The 19,435-nt window shown below is 38.9% G+C and overlaps 1 protein-coding gene across 8 annotated transcripts in view; it reads right to left on the bottom strand.

The window, feature by feature from the left end:
* Window positions 1-369: 369 nt before the first annotated feature.
* The window catches only part of Fndc3a (fibronectin type III domain containing 3a), a 177,454-nt gene continuing 158,388 nt past the window's right edge, over window positions 370-19,435 (bottom strand). For all 8 annotated transcript variants that reach the window (XM_006252298.5, NM_001412039.1, XM_006252297.4 and 5 more), the window contains 3 exons: window positions 10,952-11,118; window positions 10,039-10,166; window positions 370-2,863 (listed from right to left, as the gene is read on the bottom strand). In XM_006252298.5, the coding sequence (XP_006252360.1) occupies window positions 2,549-2,863; window positions 10,039-10,166; window positions 10,952-11,118 (610 nt within the window). In that variant the 3' untranslated portion in view covers window positions 370-2,548. The remainder of the gene's footprint in view (window positions 2,864-10,038; window positions 10,167-10,951; window positions 11,119-19,435) is intronic.

Raw genomic sequence — 19,435 nt, forward strand, 5'->3', positions numbered from 1 at the left:
TCTTCCTTTTCTTTCCAATGGGGATTTTACACCTGAATCACCTTTTTCTGTATTTAAAGAAAGTAAGACAAAGAATTGGACAAGATAACTCATTAGGTAAAGCTTCTAAACTAAACTAATTTTCTTTTTCAGACAGGGTCTCACTATGTAGCCCTGGCTGGCTTGGGACTCAGAGAGACACAGTTGCCTCTGCCTCCCACGTGCTGGGGGTTTCTAATTTCATTCTTGAATTTACTAGAATGAGTTGCATACTGAGTATGTGTCCCCAAGTGCTTGGAAAACGTTGTAAGCCCCTTGGGAGAGAGGAGATATTTAATTTTCTTATATAGGGAGCAAATGATGAACTGTTTATAAATAAAAAAACATATCTCAAAAAAGAATGATACAACTTTTATTTTCCATGGATTTTACAGATACTTTTGCTACATAGTTTATGTATTCTTATGAGATTATATTTTTTCACTTGTATGAAGTTCAACCTTATACAATTTTAAGGTGGTATGTTTGGTAGTGTATCTATAATCTTTAAAAAGTTGAGTTTTTGGAATGTACAGTATATGAGGTAAAATCAAGATTACATTAAAAATTGTTTTCTCCTCTGCACTAACATTGCAGTGAGGCTCAAATGGCAAGTACACTATTAAATGACATTTACTATCAAAAATAGGAGTTCATTTGAATTACTATGAAAAACATAAGCCACTGTGTGGCACATTTTACCATTTTAGACATTCAACTCTATAGAAATCTCTGGGCTCTGACACTCAAAACTCATTTGTACTGCCAAATGTGGCACTTAAGAAGTTCTAGAAAACAATCGTAAGCGCAGTTGTTTGGGGGACAAGTTATCACCCTATTCATATGAGATTAAATAAAATGTAAACATATAGTATATTAGAGTGACAGGGTTTTCTTACACTTGGAGAGGCCAAGTTTATCCGTTTCTTTTTTGAATAAAGGTTAATGTTTTTTTCTATAGCACAGATCATTTGACATAAAACAATTACAATACATGCCCATTCTATTATAAGAGAAATTCTTCAGAGATCTTCAAAGTACAAAACATACATTTCTTTTTGACAGACAGAAGTGCTTAGTAATCACTAAAATGCAGACCTCAGCAACTAAAAATTAGTGACTCACTACTCTAAAGTCCAAATAATAAATTAAAGAAGCTAGATACAGATGTCTACAGATAACATGTGATAAAACAAACATTTCATATAAATTCATTGCAGACTGTATTATTACTGGCAGTCATTGACATCAAGGCGAGATGTACAATGTGATATGAGAAAATTCAATCTGATCATTCAATAACTCACAAATGCAAGCTCACAAACATTAATGAACTATGCAATTTGCAAAGTGCTCTAATGCAACGGTACCCACATGCAATCAACAATTTGGAACAGTATCCAAACAGACATTATACATTAAACATTAGTTTCTCAAGAAAGAAAGCAGCTTGAAGTTTACTGGTGCAAATTAATTTTGTCTTCAGATTTGGTACCCCAAACAAAAAGGTTGAGTTTGATTAGAAATTCTGATGGCAACAGCAGTAGTTATAGGAGATGCTGCAAAACCATTGGGAGTCCTTCAAAGCTAGCCTAGAGCAGGTCATGAGTGTGGACACACCTCCTTACCTGACAGTCTGCACATAGACCCAATGTACACATATGTGCTTGTGCACACACACACACACACACACACACACACACACACACACACACACACATAGTTTCAAGGCCTAGAAAACAGAGGCCAAACAGATTTCAAATTTAGTTATTATTCAAAAGTCCTCTGTTCTCAAATCCCAAAAAGAAGAAGAGATGCTGTTCAAGTAAAGATCTGTACTTCTGGTCTGCTTTCTCGGGCTCACTTGTGAGTGTGAGAGTGTGTGTGTGTGTGTGTGTGTGTGTGTGTGTAAGGAAGAACTCCACACTCACCAAACAGAAAGCTTCTTTCTCACTCAGATTCCTTCATCCAGTTTTTGTTTGCTAAGCCCTCCAGTTATTCATCAAAATCCCACTTACCAAACAATTAAGACAAATGAGGAGGTAGAAATATAGCACTAGATTGCTTTCACAGCATCAGACTCCAACAAGTTTCGTAGAGAACGTTAGTGTAAATTCTAGTCATTCTGAAATTTTCACATGGCAATCACCTTCGAGACAAACAGATGCGGTTACCACTGTTTTACTCCTGCTGATGGGTCAGAACAATCATAGCGGTGTCCTTTACAAAGTTTGTTTTACTAGAAGGCATATCTGGGGTGGGGGGTGGGGGAGAGAAAAAAAAGAAAGAAACTGGGAAAAGAGTCCCAACCTAAGAACAAAATAAACAGCCCTCCCCAGAATGATGTTTCTGTGGCTGAATTTTCATGAAGAGCCAGCCTAACAACAGAAGCACTGAAAATGCCAAAGCCATGTTCAATAGATAGTCTCAATGCCAGTGCTAAATGCCACCATTTTGTAAAAGCAATACAGAAATAATTTTAGTACATGACAAAATAAAATGTAATAGTGTTAAAAATAAAGTTATATTTTCACTTGATTACAAAGTACTGAATGATAAAGGCAATCAGAATGGAAAAGAAAGCAAACAACACCAGGATGACTGCAGCACACTGCTCGTCACTTAGAGTGCGCCGGGTCCGTGCACTGTCCACAGTGTCTCTGTTGCTGCTGGCTAGCGGCTCTGTCCTCTGGGAGATGAAGAACACTGTGGTGCTGTAGGGACCTACGAGGTCCTGGTGTCCTGCAGGGTCTTGGCATTGGCGAATGGCACACACTCGAAATCGATACTCACAATTCAGCTGAAGGCTGGAATACCGGAATGAAGTATCAGGGCCCCTGTAAATCTGTTAAGGAAATATTAGAAGAAGAACAGAGTATAAAGCCTGCACAGAGAATACTAGCACAGCTACGTTCTGCATTATGTCAGATGGAAACCCTTCTGAGTACCACTCACTCCATCTTGTGAATGTGTGGTGAGTGGGCACTTGCTCACGCAGACCAGAGAGCAATGCTGGCTGCCTTCCCTTCTCTACCCACTCTCTATTCATTTATTAATGTTTTCTGAGGCCTCTTGTGAACCTGTGGCTAGCCTGATGACTCCCCTGTGTCCACCTCCTAGGCACTGGGATCTTAGGCACAGGGCTGTTATGTGGATGGACGCTGGATCTCAACCTCAAGTGAAGTGCATGGCAAGCACTTCACTATCTCCCAGCCTCAAGGTCATCTTTTAAATGACATTTAAAAACATGCAAAAGTGAAGATGTGAGTTCAGCCATCACAGTTTGTAAGTGAGTTAGAGTTAAGAATGTGCTAAGCGACAAAATACCAAATACACAACTGTCCCACGCATTTCCCTGGTTTACTCAAAAGAAAAAGAAGTCTTTTTTTTTTTTTTTTTTTGAGAGGTTGGGGGGAAGGTGATTGTTCTCTGTGAACTCACTGTATGAGACAGGAGACCATATACTCTTGTTCACTTCATAATTAGAGGATCTGACTATCTAGTGAAGTTCTATAGTTTTAAACACCTGTCGAATCAAACAGAACAGAAGTTGTCGATGGGTATCCACTGCGAAAGACTTTGTAAAGAGATTGGTCATTTGGAATCAGACTAGAATCTTAAAACTAACTCTTTGGCCATGACTTAGAAGAGAGATGAACACTACTGGAACTACATGAGCTTTCATGGTGTGTCCTAGAAAAAAGCAAGCTATACACCAGAGCTGGTCACTCCGGTGACCCAAGCACTGCACGGTGGCTTCATAGTTCAGCGAGCACTTACCTCACAGGTACTACAGGCAGTGATAGCTATACATGGAAACTATGAGATTGAAGAACGCCTGCTTGATAAAAGTCAGCACAGTCCCTAGCTGACAGCAAATGCTCAGAGACATTACCATTCTCCCCCATGAGCCTTTCCTTCTGCCAATGAGAAACCAAGGCTCTGTCTGTCAAACCTCTTCTCGGCTGCCTCCTTCCAGGGGCTGGTGGGCTACAGGCCACACTAACAGACACCAGTGTGTGTTTGCACTCTGTCAGGCTTTCTGCCTGTCCTAATTGCACTTCTGTTGTAAATCTACTTTTTAACAAACTAGCTTCTAAGAGGCAATGTAAGAGCTAATCTTATTAATAAAAAAGTCTGCACAATCTAGCATCTAACAAATTAGTGAAATCAGTGACTTCAAGTAAAAATGAAGATGCTGATAGGAAAATGGAACTTTTACTATAAGGAAATGTGTTACAAGTAGAAATACAGAAAGGATTCATATCTGAGGTATGATAGAGTAACTTACATAAATAGGAAGCTATAGAATTCAATATAAAGCTGTATACATATATAAAACCATTTTAGTTAAAATATACTTTTATCTTATATGAGTACAATAAAGTCATTTTTAATTTTTGTCTTCCCTCTCCCCCTATTTCTGAGATAAGTAGGATCTTGTTCTGTAGTACAGGGGGGTTTTGAATTCAGATTAACTAATATTTCTACTGTGAGCTTTCTTTCTCATTTTATCTTCAAAAGAGTATGATATTATGGCTAGGGAGGAAAATTCTTCAACAAATGGCTTGAGGGTCACAAGTGACTAGATGTAGAGAAAGAAATAATACATTAATTGTACTAAGTCTTTTGTTTGTTTCTTTTTCTTTCTTAAGACGGGATTTCTCTTTGTAGTCTTGGCTGTACTAGAACTCAGACATCTGCCTGCCTCCTGCAACTCACGGGACTAAAGGCATGAGCTACCACACCGGCCCTAAATTAAAGGCATGAGCTACCACACCAGCCCTAAATTCAGGTATTCTTAACTCAGAGTCCTTAGTAGTATATAAAATGTGCTTAAGAAATGTTCATCATGGGGCTGGAGAGATGGCTCAGTGGTTAAGAGCACTGACTGCTCTTCCAGAGGTCCTGAGTTCAAATCCCAGCAACCACATGGTGGCTCACAACCATCTGTAATGGGATCTGATGCCCTCTTCTGGTGTGTCTGAAGACAGCTACAGTGTACTCATATATAATAAATAAATAAATATTTTTAAAAAGAAATGTTCATCATGAAACAGCATGAGGAACTGGAAAAGAGATGGGCTCTTGCTATAAAATAGGTCTGTGAAGCCCTGATACAACTGGCCTAGGTGTGAGATTTGAATATGAGCTGGTAAAGGGATGAAAGGACAGAGACAATAGTGACTGCTTTGGACACTGACGGAGCTGGATGAGACCCTGTTCTACTTGGGAGAGGCTGGGAGCAAGACAGGTCAGCATCGAACAGGGCCCACAGACACAATACTGAAGGGAACAGGATCTTGCTAGAAACAACTCATGGGTTTACACACCCAAGAGAAGACACTCAGTAATAAGTCTGAAGGCCTTAAGAGGAACTGGCTAGGGCTTAGAATGCAAAGATTTAGAAAAAAAAAATCACATCACATTGATCTCTTCTAACATTACAGATCTGATAAGTGAGATGGAAAATGTCTAGGTTTACAGTTTTTTGGGACCTCTGTTACGTTTAGATTACAGAGAATGAAAATACCCCTTTGTGTTCACTATGAATCAATCATCCATTTGCAGGTAGAGTGACCATGCAGCACACAGATTTAAATTAAAAGACAGCAAGACCACGTTACTCCTTCCATTCTACATTTTAAAGGAGAAACACATTAAAATTTAAGAGTATGAACTCTGTAAAGTCTAACTATAACTAGTAAAGACATTTCAAATACAATGCAAGAGGATTTTCTACAGGGCCATATGAGGGACCTGAAGAGTTTGGGAAATTGCTATTTGTCCTTATTTTGATATTATAAACATATCATAGATATGGGAAACATAATTGAGGCCCTAGGTCAATGAGAATTAATATCTTACCTCTTTGTGTCTATTTCTATCTTCTAGGATTTCATTTGGCTAGCCATATAGATTTAACTTAACAAGGACTCACACTATGATTCAAACAGTTCTTAACTTTCGAAGACAAGTGTATACATTTACCTTTGAAGCTCTTATCACAGAAGAACAGGTGTGTGGTGTGTGGTGTGTGTGTGAGGGGGGAGAAAGATTTTCTTCATTGTTTTTGCAGTGACTCACAGTGTTACTTCAATCAGCATAAAACAGTGATTCTGGAAATACATTACTTTTGCATGGAATACAGACAAAAAGGGGCTTAATCTCAGTACCACCAAAACCAAATGTTAAATATTTCCTTAGGATATAACTTGATTACATTTAAAAATCAGACCAATATGTAAGCACACCACCATAGCAACGTATGTCTAGTCATGTGATATATGACCCTTGTCTGACTTATGGATACTTCACAATGGTTTTGTGTACACTGAGGAGCACTGCTCTTAAACTCCACAAGCTGGCAATGGCCACTGTCTCAGTGCTCATGCTCTGCTGACAGCGCAGCACACGTGGCAACTTGCCCAGCTGAGGAGGTGTACCACCACTTCAGTGTGTGTCTATGGGACTGTTCTGGAATAGACCAGGATGTGAACTGATAAAATACATAATGCTCACCAGTGTGGATGGGCACCATCCAATGTTTGATCAGAATGAAATGACAAAGAAAGGCAAGTTCATCATCTCTGCTTGGTTGGGACACCCTTCTGCTGATTCTGGACTCCTGCTAGGACTTAGAATCACCAGCACTCCTGGTTCTCCAGCCTATGGTTCTGTGCTGTAAAGAGACGACTGGCTGTCCTGGGTCCCAAGCTGTTGGTTGACAAATCTCCGTTGAGGAAACCAACCTGCCCAAATATATGTTTGTGTGTGTCCTACTGGCTCTGCTTCTGTGTAAACTCCTCACCAATGCTAATAGCTGTAATTCTCAAGAGCACGTTGATTTTGGACAGGATACCTAACCTTTCCCTACCCAGCTCACACTCAAAGAGAAGCTGGCCTCACTCTTAGTTTCAAAGGCAGACCAGGGCCAGCTAGCTAAAGACCTTGGTGACTTTGTTCCTCTGCTTTGAAGGTGGCTCTACTGTCCTTGTACACTTACTTCTCTTGTTATCTCCTTAGATTCTCAGAAGAGCCAGTAGAAACTTGATTTGTCTAAAATTTCCCAAACAATCTTCCTAATAACATCTAGTAAAGTCTAGACAGTACACAGGGGTTAGCACGGTTGTAATGGAGGGTGGTAAGAGACAGCAAGGTCACACTTGGACATGGGATCTTTTGCAGCTGACCATTGGACTGAGCATGGGAACCCTGATGGAGGAGATAGAGCTGAAGGGGTTTGCAACCGCATAGGAAGAACAGCAATATCAACCAACCAGACACCCAGAGCTTTCCAGGGACTAAAACACCAACCAATGAGTACACATGGAGGGACTCATGGCTCCAGCTGCATATGTAGCAGAGGATGACATTGTCTGGCATCAATGGGAGGAGAAGCCCTTGGTCCCGTGAGGGCTCTTTCCCCTAGTGTAGGGGATACCAGGGTGGTGATGTGGGAGTGGGAGTGGGAGCATCCTCACAGAAGCAGGGGGTAGGGGGATGGGGGAGGAGGGAACTGGAAAAAGTTTTGAAATATAAATATATAAAATTCCAATAAAAAATGAAAAAAAGAAAGTAGAGTTAGATAAAGTACAGGCTGTGAGGGCAGCAAGGTCTGGGTAAAGCCCTGATGGCGAGGTCGGTGTAGCAGCACAGACAAGGTGAAAAAGAGGAACCGTATCTCAACAAACAACCACTAAACACCCCTGTTTCAAAAATAAAACCAGAAAAACAAATTTAAAGGAACTGGGAAGGGATTCAGAGTCAGAATACTTGTATAGATTACTGAACCCCTGAGTTCACATCCCAGAACTAGAAATAAAATAGAAACCAAATTGTTTCTGAGCTCGGTACCTGCTGCTACAGAACCCCCAATCCCAGAAAGTTTACAGGCTAATCAGATTTTTACAGGTTAGCTATAATAATTATAATGTAATAACATAACATAATAATTTAAAATAATTATAATATAATAATATAATAATTTAAAATAATATTCCCTTTCTTAAAAATACTAATATTGCTACTGCTGGGGAGCAGAGACCCATCAATACCTGGTCTCTTCTACTTGCAGTTCCCAGCCTCTAAGACTTAGTTATGAGATTCCTGCAACCTCAGCCTCCCTACTGTTAGGACCTCAGTCATAAGTCAGAGCTTGCACCTATCCTGAACTTTGCTAGAGTCCAAACAAATTTCCTGAAATCAGAAGTAACTTAGTGACTTAGAATACTAACTCCAGTTTCCAACGCTCCCTTGTAGCTATACATGCTGATTATCAAATAAATTACAAATAAAATATAGACTCCCAAAAAGAAGCTGCACTCCTCAAACAGGTGCCTATTGCACCCCTAAGCAACAAGAAAGCTCCAAACAGGCCAGTCTTTCGGGCTTTCTAGTCACAAGTCTAGAGGGATACTAATTTAGATTTAAAGTTAAATTAGAATTAGCATTAATGTTTCATGTAGTGACGACAAACTTACTGAAATTCATATCCAACTAAAATGTGAGATCTATATTTTCTGTAAAGATGCAGTTAGGCAATTACATTTTCTTTAATATTAATTTTGCTTCTTCCTTGGAATAAAATCTGCTCATCTGTAAATTACATTGAAATCTAATTATCATGTCAATTAACAGATGATTTAATGGAGAAAAACAATGGTATGCCAAATTTAACTCCTGAAGTCTTTGATATTTTAGATACTGTATTTCTATATAATTTGGAAAAAATCCATGCATTAAAATTAAAGTAAAAACAAACACTTTGTAAGCCCTCATATGCAATGGTTGATAGGAAGAAAGGGAAAAAAGCAAATGAAGCGCAATGCTTCCCGAGGCCACCCTAGTCACAGACTCTTCTAAGAGACACTGATAGTGATTTCCTCCGTCACTCATATATCAGAAGCTCCAGGAAATATCCCTGCCAGGAGAGTGACTTCCTCTAAACTCTTATCCCAAAGGCCACTGTAAGAGTCAACGTATAATAACAATAGTTATCCTGTTATATCAAATACTGAATAATAATAATACAAAGACCACTTACTTCACATTAACTATAAAACTTAAAATATTGATTTCCTTAGAACTTTATCTTGTTATATGTTCATCTAAATATTATCATATAATTATTATTATTACTGAAGCCATCTTACTGATTTTTCTGTTTCTGTCTTTGTCCCACACACTTGTAATCAAAATGTGTCAGATTATGTAACTATTCTGATTAAAAAAAAAAAATCCTCCCCTGGCTTCTCATTTTCACTTGGAGTAAAAGTCACTGCATGATTCAGGGTGTCAGTATCATTCCCACATCACTTCTGCATCATGATGGCTTCTTTACTGCTCACTTCTCAAGAGGACTATGGTAAAACAATGTCTGTAGGGGCTGGAGTGCTGAAGGGGAATCAGGAACTGTCAAGTTGACTTCAAGAAGGCTCAGACAGTCAAGACTGCTGTGAGGGTCAGCTAGTGGGCTAGGACAGAATGGGCACTTTCTTTTTTGCAGTAGTAGCCATTGAGAAGAAACTACCATTTCTATCAAGCTTGTCTTAGGGATCTCTTTGCCTCACTCATACTGGCCTCTTTATTGTTGATCAAATTTAACAAGCACTCTGCTGACTCTGGGTCTCTTCTCGGCTTCACATAGAACTTCCTTAGAGAAATCACAGTCTTCCCCAGTCCTTGAGCTCAGTTTTCTCCTTTCTCCAGTGCACTTACACCTGTCTCCCTCACACAGTGCATACTGATGTATGTCTTTCCATTCCACTGGAACCCCTATGAAGGTAGGTACTTTTCACTGCTATGTCCTGATTGCTGGCAACAGCTCAATGAATGAGTGAATAACCTATCCAAGGGCAGGCATTCACAAAATATTTTGAATTCCAAGATAGCTGGAATGTAATATGCTCTGAACAAATGTTTCTTAATTAGAACCTAAATGTCAAGTCTTTTAACTGAAAATAAATAAAAATGAAAGATTAAAAATATGTACATATAAAATGGTATCTTGATACATACCTGCTTGAATTCTGAATCTTTTCCCACCATAACTTGAAGATTATAAATAACCGGGTCACCCTTCATTGGCTGTAAATATTCCCATGTAATTTCACAAATGTGATCATTTATTTTCTCTATTTTAGGGGCTGGATGGAAGGAACATAATTAAGTCAGCTCTATTTGATTTCATTTGGCACATTACACAGATACAGATTTAGAAAGAAAAAGAATCAACAAATCTCTAAAACTAACTTATAAACTTGCGAACTTTTGCCACAGGCATGTAAAGAGATTAAAGAAACAACAGTCCTTATGAGGTCCTGGGACACTAACCTGGACAACTCATCATCATCATACAGACTAGTTATAGACAGCTTAGCTGGGGTTGTCGTCTTAACAAGTGACTCTCAGTGCCTGATGGACGCAATACTGTCCCCACAGCGTCTAGTCTATCACCAGTTCTCAGAGTGTAATGGATTCTCATCTCTTTGAATGAATACACAAACTTCAATCCTTGCCAGAATCATTTTAAAATCACATCTACATTAGAATTAGGAATTGTGCATAGTGTGTGGGTCCATGAGGACACATCTGTATGTGAAGCCAAGCAAGGAAACATTTGGGGACCTGGCTCCCCAAATCTGAAACATTTAAATGACCAGAGTTTGTGATATTTAGTCTTTGAGTAACAATAGGCGGAATAGCAAATCACATACTTAGACACAATTTACTTATTGAACTTAGTATTTTACGTCAGGTGATTAAGGAGACCAGGCCTTTCTGAGTATTAGTGCAACACAGGACACGGTTCCAATGACCCAGTGCAGCCCTGAGCATGTGCTTTGTCTGTGCTCTCATCTATCTAATTGATAGATCTATCAAAATAAAGCACCTTATTAAAGAAAAATAACTTCAGAAGGCTATAAATTACCTTTCAAGGCAGCTGGAACAGATTTTGGAGTAGTGAAAACATACTCTTGGGACAGAGGACCTTCCCCAGCTTCATTGCAAGCTTGAATACAGAACTTGTAGGACGTGGATTCACTGAGCCTTTGTACTTTGTACGTATGACAAGGCCCTCTGTACAGGGAGACAAACCTGAAATGCAAATAAACAACTTTATAGCAGCATAGAAAAGTGCTTTAAACCCCACTACAAGTGAATGATTGCTGTTGAGGACCAAGTGGCTCCAAAATCTTAAAACTCAGAGACAAAACTTAGCTTTCCATCAGACAACAAGAATCACAGATGGAGATCTCCCAATCTAACCTGATACACAAAAATTACCATGAATTCAATGTTCAACCACTATAAGCTTCTTCTCAGGCTTCTGCTAAGTACTGATTCTGCCTGACGCTTTTTATGATTACATTCTTAAAGGCATCAGAACAACATAAAGTTACTGCTTTTATGAGTTACTTCTAACCAAGTCATAATCGACAGCACGAACTTGAGCTATGAGATAATTTGTTCTTAAATTTCTCTTGTTTTTATCTGAACACAAAAGGGGATTCTTAATTCACGGCCATTAATTCTAGCTACATTAGTGACCTTTCTTAGATATTTAGATAGTACTATGAAAGACTATAAAACTTCAAATAAATTACCAATATAAACTATTAGGTAGATGCTTATAATTATACAGATTTCCCCTAATATATTACTTATAAATTGGATGTTTCTCATTGTTTTTAATGGGCAGTTTTAAAAATAGTTGGGAACTAGGGAATGACTAATGGCAATGCTAACAGCCTGGAAACTATATTAGGAATAAGAAACAGTTGATGACCCGAAGCAAACAGATCGCTAATAACACAGTAACTGAATAAGCCTGGTGTCTCATCCTCTGAACTACTTTTTCTTTAAATAAGAAAGGAAGGGAGGTGGGAAACAACCACCGATGAAAACTGCTGAAAACGACCGAGTCATCCCCTGATGCCACCAGATGGCAAACATGGATCTCCACAGAAACGGAGAGGAGCAGAGAGGAGCCCACATGCATGGTTCTCAACATGCATGGTGCTCGTAAGCACGTGTGACTCCAGTTCCAGGGCACCTAACGCCATCTGCTCACCTCTGAGGGCACCAAGCATGCATGTGTTGCACACATACATGCAGGTAAAACATTCATACATAAAATAAAACTTTTTTAAATCTAAAAAAAAGGACAAAGAAATCAAAGCTATCAAGTTGGCATAATTTATTAAACTTATATGTTAATTATAGATCATTAAAGGTCTTAAATTTTCCTTTTCCTAGCCACATTCATTCCCTAGCAACTTCTCAGATGCTAAATGAATGTAAACCAGCAGTTCCCAACCCTGTGTTTTATGTTTAGCAGAAGCTTTATCTCTTGTCCACTAATTGGAATGTTTTCTGATAAACCTTTTTGAACTATCCCAAATGCAAAAGCTATAAGCTGGAGAAAAACTTTAACACTCAATTCACCTAGTGCTTGCACTATCTGCTAAAAATACATGGATCTTTAGCCTGCGTTTTAGCCAAGCACTGCATCAGAACTGTCTCTAGCCAGCCTTCTTGCTCTTCACCCTGAGTGCAATGATCTTTCAAGAGTGAGAAGACTTTGAACGATTCACCCACAACACTTCATAAGAAAGACAAATGATTATACCACACAACTGGCAAAGAACCTTCTGGGGAAAAACACATATAATTATGCCATAAATAAAAGAACAGACATCCTTCCTTCTGGTCTGAACCAGTGCCCTGAGCAGACCTTGGGCACTGGCTCCGCACCCAGTTCCACAACACCCGGAGGAAGCCAGACGCCCGGGTGCTCTAACACACCCAGGATCACAGTTGAAGCCATAACATCTTTCATAACTGGGACCCCCACAGGAACCTGGGTTTCCCTGCCCAGCCAGAGGCACAAGTTTCTTCCAGCTTGCACCTGTGCCCAGAGCAGACCCAGGTCTCTGACTCCCAACCCACTCCTGCAACACCCTGAGAAAGCTTAACTCCCAGGAGCTCTGACACAACAGAAACTCAGGAGTTCGGTAACATCCAGATTTCAGGATCCTAGAGGCAGCTTGACCTCCAGGAGCTCTGACACACCCAGAATCTTAGGATCACAGGATCTCAGAGAAAGCTGGACTCTGAGGAGTTCTAGACACAAACAGAATCACACGAGGGACAGGCTCTTGTCAGAGACAGCAAGGGCAAGTGGTATTAGAGATTAAGCAGATGGTGAGAGCCAAGCACAAGAACATATGCAACAAAAACCAAGGCTACTTGGCATCAGCGGAACCCAGTTCTTCCACCACAGAAAGTCTTGGATACCACACCACACCAGAAAAGATCTGGACTTACAATCACATCTGATGATGATAGAGGATTTAGGAAGGACATAAAATAACTCCCTTAAAGAAATGCAGAAGAACACAGGTAAACAGGTGGAAGCCTTTACAAAGAAAACATAAAAATCCCTTAAAGAATTACAGGAAAACACAACCAAACAGGAGAAGGAATTGAACAAAACTACCCAGGATTTAAAAATGGAAATAGAAACAATAAGATAGAAGAGAGAATCTCAGGGCAGAAGATACCATAGAAAACATTGAGATAACAGTCAAAGAAAATGCAAAAGGCAAAAAAACTCCTAACACAAAACATCCAGGAAATCCAGGACACAATGAGAAGACCAAACCTAAGAATAATCAGTATAGAAGAGAGTGAAGACTCCCAACTTAAAGGGTCAGTAAATATCTTCAACAAAATTATAGAAGAAAACTTTCCTAACCTAAAGAAAGAGATGCTCATAAACACATAAGAAGCCTACAGAACTTCAAATAGATTGGACTAGAAAAGAAACTCCTCCCGTCACATAATAGTCAAAACACCAAATGCACAAAACAAACAAAGAATATTAAAAGCAATAAAGGAAAAAGGTCAAGTAACATATAAAGGCAGACCTATCAGAATCACACCACCCTTTCACTAGAGACTATGAAAGCCAGAAGATCCTGGGCAGATGTCATACAGACCCTAAGAGAAGACAAATGCCAGCCAAGGCTACTATATCCAGCAAAACTCTCAATTAACATAGATGGAGAAACCATGTTATTCTATGACCAAACTAAATTTTCACAATATCTTTCCATAAATCCAGCCCTACAAAGGATAATTGATATAAAACTCCAACACAAGGAGGGAACCACCCTAGAAAAAAGCAAGAAACTAATCTTTCAACAAGCCCAAAAAAATAGCCACACAAAAATAATACCACCTCTAACAAGAAAAATAACAGGAAGCATCAATGGACTCAATTCTCCGATAAAAAGGTGAGACTGACTGACTGGATACGTAAAGAGAACCCAGCATTTTGCTTCATACAGGAAACACATCTCAGTGACAAGGACTGACCCTACCTCAGAGTAAAAGGTTGGAAAAAATTTTTTCCAAGCAAATGGTCCCACAAAACCAGCTGGAGCAGCCATTCTAATGTCAAATAAAATTGACTTTCAACCAAAAGTTATCAAAAAAGATAAGGAAGATACTTCATATTTTCAAAGGAAAAAATCTACCAAGATGAACTCTCAATTCTGAACATGTATGCTCCAACTGCAAGAGCACCCAGATTCATAAAAGAAACTTTATGAAAGTTCAAAGCACACATTACACCTCACACAATAATAGTGGAGACTTTAACACCCACTCTCATCAATGGACAGATCATGGAAACAGAAACTAAACTAAACTAAACACAGTGAAACCAAACAGAAGTTATGAACCAAATAGATTTAATAGACATTTATAGAACACTTCATCCTTAAACAAAAGAATATACCTTCTTCTCAGCACCTCATGGCACCTTCTCCAAAACTGACTATATAATTGGTCACAAAACAGCCCTTGACAGATACAAGGAGACTGAAATGATCCCATGCATCTTATCAGATCACCATGGACTAAGGTTGGTCTTCAATAACATTAAAAACATCAGAAAGTCCACATACATATGGAAGCTAAACAATGCTCTACTCAATGATAACTTGGTCAAGAAAGAAATTAAAGACTTTTTAGAATTTACTGAAAATGAAGTCACAACATACCCAAACTTATGACACAATGAAAGTAGTGCTAAGAGGAAAACTTATATCTGAGTGCCTTCATAAAGAAGCTGGAAGAGCATAGATGAGCAGCTTGACAGCACACCTAAAAGCTGTAGAACAAAAAGAAGCAAATACATCAAAAGGAGTAGACTGTAAGAAATGATCAAACTCAAGGCTGAAATCAAGTAGAAACAAAAAGAATACAAAGAGTCAACAAACCAGAAGCTTGTTCTTTAGAAAATCAAGATAAAACCCTTAGCCAGATTAACCAGAGGGCACAAAGACAGTATCCAATTAACAAAATCAGAAAAGAAAAGGGAGACATAACAAAAGAAACTGAGGAAATTCAAAAAAATCATCAGATCCTACTACAAAAGCATAATGAACAATTTTCTAGGTATCAGAATCATATAGACCATTTAAACAGTCCCATAACCCCCAAAGAAATAGAAGCAGTCATTAAATTCTCACAACAACAACAACAACAACAACAACAACAACAACAACAACAACAACAACAACAGAGGGCCCAGGACCAGGTGGGTTTAGTGCAGAATTCTATCAGACATTCAAAAAAGACCTAATACCAATATTCTTCAAAGTATTCCACAAAATAAAAACAGAAGCAACACTACTCAATTTGTTCTATGAAGTGACAATTATGCTTATACCCAAACCACACAAGGACCCAACAAAGAAAGAGAACTTCACACCAATTTCCCTTCTGAATATCAACTCAATAAAATTCTCATAAACCAAATTCAAGAACACATCAAAACGATTATCCATCATGATCAAGTAGACTTCTTCCCAGGGATGTAGGGATTGTTCAATATACAGAAATCCATCAACATAATCCACTATATAGACAAACTCAAAGAAAAAAAAAACCACATGATCATCTCATTAGATGCTGAGAAAGCATTTGACAAAATTCAACACCCTATCATGATAAAGTCATGGAAAGATCAGATATTTAAGGCCCATACCTAAACATAGTAAAAGCAATATACAGCAAACAAGAAGACAACATCAAACTAAATGAAGGGAAATTTGAAGCAATCCCACTAAAATCAGGGACTAGACATGATTTCCCACTGTCTCCCTACTTATCAATATAGTACTTGAAGTCCTAGCCAGAGCACTCATACAACAAAAGGAGGTCAAAGGGATACAAAGAAGTCAAAATATCATTTTTGCAGATGATATGATAGAATAGTTAAGTGACCCCAAAAGTTCCACCAGAGAACTACTAAGCCTGATAAACAACTTCAGCAAGGGGCTGGGTATAAAATTGACTCAAACAAATCAGTAGCCTTCCTCTACTCAAAGGATAAACAGACTGAGAAAAAGAAATTAGGGAAATGACACCCTTCACAATAGTCACAAATAACCTAAAATACTTCAGGGTGTGACTCTAACCAAGTAAGTGAAAGGTCTGTATGACAAGAACTTCAAGTCTCTGAAGAAAGAAATTGAAGAAGATCTAAGAAGATGGAAAGATCTCCCATGCTCATGGATTGGCAGGAATAATATAGTAAAAATGATCATCTTGCCTAAAGCAATCTACAGATTCAATGCAATCTCCATCAAAATTCTTACTCAATTATTTATAGAGATAGAAATAGCAATTTGCAAATTCATTTGGAATAACAAAAATCCCACGATAGCGAAAATTATCCTCAACAATAAAAGAACTTCTAGGGGAATCACCATCCATGACAGAGCAAGAGTGATTTAAAAAAAAAAACAAAAACCAAAAAAACAAACTGTCTGATATTGGTACACAGACAGGCAGGTAGATCAATGGAATAGAACTGAAGACCCAGAAATGAACCCACACACCTCTGGTCACTTGATCTTTGACAAAGGAGCTAAAACCATCCAATGGAAAGAAGATAGCATTTTCAACAAGTGGTGCTGGTTCAACTGGAGGTCAGCATGTAGAAGAATGCAAATCGATCCATTCTTATCACCCTGTACAAAGCTCAAGTCCAAGTGGATCAAGAACCTCCACATAAAACCAGATACATTCAAACTAATAGAAGAGAAAGTGGAGAAGATTCTCAAACACATGGGCATAGGGGTAAATTTCCTGAACAGAACACCAATGGCTTATGCTGTAAGATCAAGAATCCACAAATGGGACTTCATAAAACTGCAAAGCTTCTGTAAGGCAAAGAACACTGTCATTAGGACAAAACGGCAACCAACAGATTGGGAAAAGATCTTTACCAAACCTACATCTGATGGAGGGTTAATATTCAACATATACAAAGAACTCAAGAAGTTAGACTGCAGAGAATCAAATAACCCTATTAAAAATGGGATACAGAACCAAACAAAGAATTCTCAACTGAGGAATTTCAAACGGCCACAAAGCACTTAAGGAAATGTTCAACACCCTTAGTCATCAGGGAAATGCAAATCAAAACAACCCTGAGATTCTACCTCACACCAGTCAAAATGGCTAAGATCAAAAAACTCAGGTGACAGCAGATGCTCGTGACAATGTGGAGAAAGAGAAATACTCTTCCACTGCTGGTAGGATATCAAGGTGGTACAACCACTCTGGAAATCAGTCTGGAGGGTCCTTAGAAAACTGGACATAGTACTACCTGAGGACCCAGCTATACCACTCCTCGGCATATACTTAAAGGATGCTCCAACATATAACAAGGACACAGGCTCCACTATGTTCATAGCAGTCTTATTTATAATAGCCAGAAGCTGGAAAGAGTCCAGATGCCCTTCAACAGAGGAATGGATACAGAAAATGTGGTATATTTACACAATGGAGTACTACTCAGCTATTAAAAACAATGACTTCATGAAATTCATAGGCAAATGGATGGAACTAGAAAATATAATCCTGAGTGAGGCACTACTAAGGATGCCAAGAAGACTCCTAAGAAGCTTTGCCAGAGCATGACAAATATAGAGGTGAATGCTCACAGCCAACCATTGGTCTAAGCATGGGGTCCCCAATGGAGGAGTTAGAGAAAGAACTTAAGGACCTGAAGGGGTTTGCAACCCCATAGGAAAAACAACAGTATCAACCAACCAGACACCCCAGAGCTGCCAGGGATTAAACAACCAATCAAAGAGTACACGTGGAGTCAGTCACTCATGGCTCCAGCTGCATATGTAGCAGAGGATGGCTTTGTAGGGCATCACAGCAAGGAGAGACCCTTGGTCCTATGAAGGCTCAATGCCCCAGTGCAGGGGAATGCCAGGGCGGGAGATGTGAGGGAGTGGGTGTGTGTGTGTAGGAACATCCTCATAGAAGCAGGGGGAGGAGAGGATGAGATAGTGGGTTTCCGGAGGGGAAACCAGAAAAGAGCACAACTTAGAAATGTAAATAAAGAAAATATTCAATAATAAAAAATTATATATATATTTGTAAAAAAAAAAAGCACAGACATTAAGAAACACACACTATGGCCATTAAAGTGTTCGGAAAAGTTATTAAAGCCAATGTAAACCTTGGAGAAACTGTTTAGTATTTTACATGCTTAAGTTGGGCAATCTTCTAATTGTGTAAAAAGTACAGAAGTATTATTTATAATCTTAAAATATTACAAGATTACTAGCTATATAATGCACAAGGCAATGTTTATGTGGTATATGCAGAGTAAATAAACAGTTCTAAATTGGTATTTAAACAATGTTAAAAATAATCTGAATAATATACTCTAACTGAAGTACAGGATCTGCTAGGGCAGTGTCAGTGCGTGTTATGTAGAAGCCCAACAGACGTGTGGAAGAACATGAAAGTGGGACAGGCAGTGTGCCAACGACACTGGACAAAAATCACAGTCCAACTAGGCCTTGCTGGTGAGGGAGGGGCTGAAGTGTCCTTGCATCAGGAGTGTAAGTCATAGCCGTGCTGTCTAAAATCTCACTCAGAAGCCTTGAACAGATCACAGTTTGTATAAATTGTGCAGCTGGAAATCAACTGCAGAGAGTTACTTCATAGCTAAGGTAAGAGCTCACGTAAGTTCCTGAGCATCACTGGAATTAAAACAAGAAAGCCACAGGGAGCCTTCTGAGAGTTTGAAAAACGTACTTAAATTATTTAAGATAGCTTTGATAAATAACTTTATTACATTTTAATTAATTTGTGTGTGTGTGTGTGTGTGTGTGTGTGTGTGTGTGTGTGTGTGTGTGTGTGTGGCCTGTGATACACATGTAATGGATGGAGTTGGTTCTCCTTTCGTCACGCAGGTACTCAGCTTGGGAATCAGGGCAGCAGGAGTCTCTACCCACTGAGCCACCTAGTGGGCCCCTTATGAGAGCCTTCAGTCTGGCCTGGCAAACTATTTACTATAAACATTTTATAC

This window comes from Rattus norvegicus, chromosome 15 (assembly GCF_036323735.1).
Source record: "Rattus norvegicus strain BN/NHsdMcwi chromosome 15, GRCr8, whole genome shotgun sequence".
Taxonomy (NCBI): Eukaryota; Metazoa; Chordata; class Mammalia; order Rodentia; family Muridae; genus Rattus; species Rattus norvegicus.